Source organism: Nicotiana attenuata, unplaced genomic scaffold (assembly GCF_001879085.1).
Source record: "Nicotiana attenuata strain UT unplaced genomic scaffold, NIATTr2, whole genome shotgun sequence".
In the NCBI taxonomy this organism is placed as follows: Eukaryota; Viridiplantae; Streptophyta; class Magnoliopsida; order Solanales; family Solanaceae; genus Nicotiana; species Nicotiana attenuata.
Genome location: NW_017671099.1, coordinates 276,279 through 280,514, shown reverse-complemented (window position 1 = coordinate 280,514; position 4,236 = coordinate 276,279). Strand labels below are relative to the sequence as shown.

General features: G+C 36.8%; 1 protein-coding gene across 2 annotated transcripts; it reads left to right on the top strand.

Annotated features, from left to right (window-relative positions):
* The first annotated feature begins 382 nt into the window (after positions 1-382).
* LOC109205917 (cytochrome P450 CYP736A12-like) lies at positions 383-3,995 on the top strand. 2 transcript variants are annotated; one of them, XM_019368682.1, is made up of 3 exons: positions 383-1,593; positions 2,088-2,707; positions 3,647-3,995. In XM_019368682.1, the coding sequence occupies exons 1-2, from the start codon at positions 721-723 to the stop codon at positions 2,700-2,702; spliced, it is 1,488 nt and encodes a 495-aa protein (XP_019224227.1). In that variant the 5' UTR covers positions 383-720; the 3' UTR covers positions 2,703-2,707; positions 3,647-3,995. The 2 variants fall into 2 exon arrangements, with proteins under 2 accessions (XP_019224227.1, XP_019224226.1); XM_019368681.1 differs by lacking the exon at positions 3,647-3,995 and having other exon boundaries at positions 384-1,593; positions 2,088-2,856.
* The last annotated feature ends 241 nt before the right edge of the window (positions 3,996-4,236 follow it).

Sequence of the window (4,236 nt, the reverse complement as noted above, 5' to 3'; positions counted from 1 at the left end):
TTTCGTCTACTTTTGTCTATTTTCTCTCCCTCTCTCCATAATTAGTAATGACCTTTTCCTTTCTTTAGATATATTTCTCTATTTTCAAAATAGATTTGTCATTTTCCCTTTTCCGAAAAAAATAAATTTCAAATTAGAAGAATTCAACTAACATTCTGATAAATTGAATTTGCTTAAAATTATTTGATATTTTAAGAAATAAAAAATTATTTCTAATTTTTTAAAGTGGGATCTAGAAAGGATAGTGTGTACCTAGACTTTACTTTACCCCTATTTGTGAAATATTATAACTATTAAAAATATTTCTTGGTATAAGAGTTTAATCTCTTCTTCCAAAATTGGTCAAAGAGATAGGAGGAATAACTTTTTTTTTTTCTTTTTTAGGAAAAACCAGTACCCTTCAGGTGTGCAGTGGTGCAGTGGGTAATAACTCACAAATCACACAGGAAATATAAACTGCACTACGCACGTCCGGTGCGACGAGCTCTAACTGAAGAGGCTGCTGATGACGAAAATGGATCTCAGATCTCTCATGTGAGAAAACACTCACCCAGTCAACCCTTCCGGGCAAGTACAATTGAGTTATACTTGCATTATCTATCTTGAAGCAAGGGGTTGGTGGTAGTTTGCGCTCCTTTATAATAACATTATCTATCTTGGAGCTTAAGGGACTGTACTCTATAGCCAAAGTCTGCGTATTAGATATCCCAAGTCCCAACCATGGCTTTAATATGGACTTCACTTATACTAGCTCTAGTCATATACATGTTCCATAGGTTACTAAACATCAAGAACAGGAAAAAACTTCCACCAGGTCCAATAGGAATTCCCATTTTGGGACATCTCCACTTAATAGGTAAAAATCCACACCAAGATTTTTATAGATTAGCCAAGAAATATGGCCCTTTTATGTACATGCGACTTGGGTTGGTACCAACAATTGTTGTTTCTTCCCCTGAGACAGTTGAAAAAGTCCTCAAGACTTATGATCATGTATTTGCTAGTAGACCTCATCACGAGGCCTCTCAATATATATGTTATGGCCAAAGAAACTTGATTTTCTCTAAATATGGATCTTATTGGAGGAACATGAGAAAATTATGTACTTTGCAACTTCTGACTAGTCAAAAGATTAATTCATATCAATCTTCAAGAAAGGAAGAAGTTTCCATTTTGGTTAAATCAATCAAACAGGCTGCTCAAGATGGTGTTGCTGTTGATCTTAGTGCTAAAGTTTCATCCTTGAATGCAAACTTGAGTTGTTTAATGGTTTTTGGTAAAAAGTTTATGGATGAAGATTTGGACAAAAGGGGTTTTAAATCTATAGTTCAAGAAGTTGTACATTTAGCTGCAACACCAAATCTTGGTGATTTCTTTCCTTATCTTGGTGTTTTGGACCTTCAGGGACTTACTAGTAGGCTAAAGGCTCTTTCAAAGGTTTTTGATGAGTTTCTTGAGAAGATTATTGAAGAACATGTTCATTCTAAGGAGCTGAGGGAAACAGAGGATTTTGTAGATACCATGATGGCCATTATGCAATCTGGTGAAGCTGGATTCGAGTTCGATCGCCGCCATATCAAAGCTGTTCTATTGGTATGTAATTTCATTGATTCAAATATTTAGTTGGTGACTAATTCACAAACAGATGCTAGCATTTGAAAAATGTGTATATAAATTTTCAGTATTGTTAAAATTTTATGTACTATGAGGATTCGTCATGGACTAGTTTTATGTTGGCTGTCAATCTGCTGCTTCCAGTGTGAGCAAGCTCAAGCGCGGCGTTCATTTGACTGATCTCAACTTGTTTGGAATTGAGCTGTTGTCGTAGTAGTTGCTGTTTGTCGTCATCAGAGGCGGAGCCACCTTATCCCAAGGGGTGTCAATTTGACACCTCTTAGTCCAGAAAATCATACTGTGTAGCTACATATTTTTTCCTAAAAACTATATGTTACTATATACTCCTCTTGATTCTTCGTATATTTATTTCTTTATATTTTGACACCCCTGAAAATCCTAGCTCTCCACGGGTTGTCATTACAACTTTGATCTGCTTAATTCATATTTTTGGGGACAAATTTTGTGCACAGGACATGCTTATGGCTTCAATGGACACTTCAGCAACATCAGTAGAATGGATACTCACTGAGCTACTTAGACATCCTCAAGTGATGAAGAAACTACAAAAGGAGTTAGAAGAAGTTGTTGGCCTGGACAGAATGGTAGAAGAATCAGACTTGGAGGATTTAAAGTATTTAGACATGGTAATAAAAGAAGCTCTAAGGCTGCATTCAGCTGCACCATTACTGGTTCATGAGTCCATAGAAGACTGCGAGGTCGATGGCTTCTACGTACAAAAGGGATCGCGAATTATTGTCAATGTATATGCAGCTCAAAGGGATCATAATGCCTGGCCTGAACCAGACAAGTTTTTCCCAGAAAGATTTGTTCAAAGCAGCGTAGATCTTCGTGGACACGACTTTCAACTTCTACCATTTGGCTCTGGTAGAAGAAGTTGCCCTGGTATGCAGTTGGGAATCACAATTGTTCGCCTTGTGGTCGCGCAATTGGTGCATTGCTTTGACTGGCAACTTCCAAATGGTATGCAGCCTAGTGAATTGGACATGAGTGAGAAATTTGGTGTTGTAACTTGTAGGGCAAAGCATCTGATGGCAATTCCTACATACAGACTCCACTATAGCTGATTTAAGTAAGCATGTTCTTGTATATGTACCATGTAATTTTCAATGTACTTTAATGGATAAGTTTAATGCTTATTATATGCAGTCAATTTGATTGCTGCTTGGATGTTATTACATGTTAAATAAGACATTCTTTCAAGCAAATGTTAGTGATGTTTTTTATATGAAAATTTTATAGTACACTTAAATAATTGAGCTTAAGTCCTTACATTTCAATAGGTAAGTGATATAATTGTAAACAATAAATAAACTGTTAGAAGTATTTGAAGGTTCTGTGACATTCAAACTTAATGCAAGTAGAAATATATACCTTGACAATAACTTGTAGTTTACAAATTTCAATCTGTCAGATGGATCTGTCAAATTCAAACTTAGTGCAAGTAGAAGATCTTCTTTGACCATAAGTACTTCTATTAGTGTCAAAAAATTCATCTGAACCTACTAATGATGAGAAGATCACAATTTCAATCCCAGTGAGAACTTGCTGTAAGAGGATGATCAAAATTGTACATCATTGCTCATTAATAATTTACTTATGCTTTGATTTAGGATAATTGCACTTTTACTCCCTAAATTATTGGTAAATTCTGATTTTGGTTTTTGTGATAGTAGACTTAAGCATGTTTATTGAAGGGGAGTCTTGGCGTAACTGGTAAAGTTGTTTCCATATGACCAGGAGATCACGAGTTCAAGCCGTGGGAACAGTCTCTTACAGAAATGCAGGGTAAGACTGCATACAATAGACCCATGTGGTCTGGCCCTTCTCTAGACCACGCGCATAACGAGAGCTTAGTGCAGGGCTGCCCTTAGACCTAAGCATGTTTATCCTTGAATTATCTAAAATATGTGTTTTTTGTTTGTTTAGGAAGTATGTTACCTTCTTTCGTTGGTTTTGATAAAAAAAAACTGAACAACCATGAACCCTAACTCTTTCCCTCCCCTGCCAGCGCCGGCGAGGATAACCGGGCACGTGGGCATCGGCGACCAACAGGGAATGCGTCCGGCACCCCTAAACTCCATTAACGAAGGCTTCTCATCTCAATTTAACTATGCAGCAGCAGTAGAAGGCAAAGTCAATGGTCCTGGACCGAAGGGTGTTCAACTACAAAGTCTGAAAAATGCCAACATTAATTTGGTTGTGACTGACGATGAAAAAGATAAGGGGGCAAAGAGAAAAAAAAGGACCTGGTGTTGGCTTAATAGGAAGTTTATTTTGTGTATTGTGTTTTGTCTTTGATGTTATATGTTGATTACTGCCTAATCCAAGTAGGCAACTTGGAGATTGATCAAATGAAGCTGCAATAGTAGTTTTTCTTCAGTAGTGATCAAATGTGTTTTACCCCTGTCTAATCCAAAGTTGTTTTGACCCTTAGGGCCTTTTCTTAGTATCCCTTCACTGTTTTGATTTAAGATTCTATACTCAATCATGCTGTGTTTATTGATATCATAACTCAGTCTTTATTACCTCGTTTTGATGCATAAAAATGTTATTTTGGGCTGAGCACCTTGTTTTACTGATAGACCGAGTGGCTTGAGA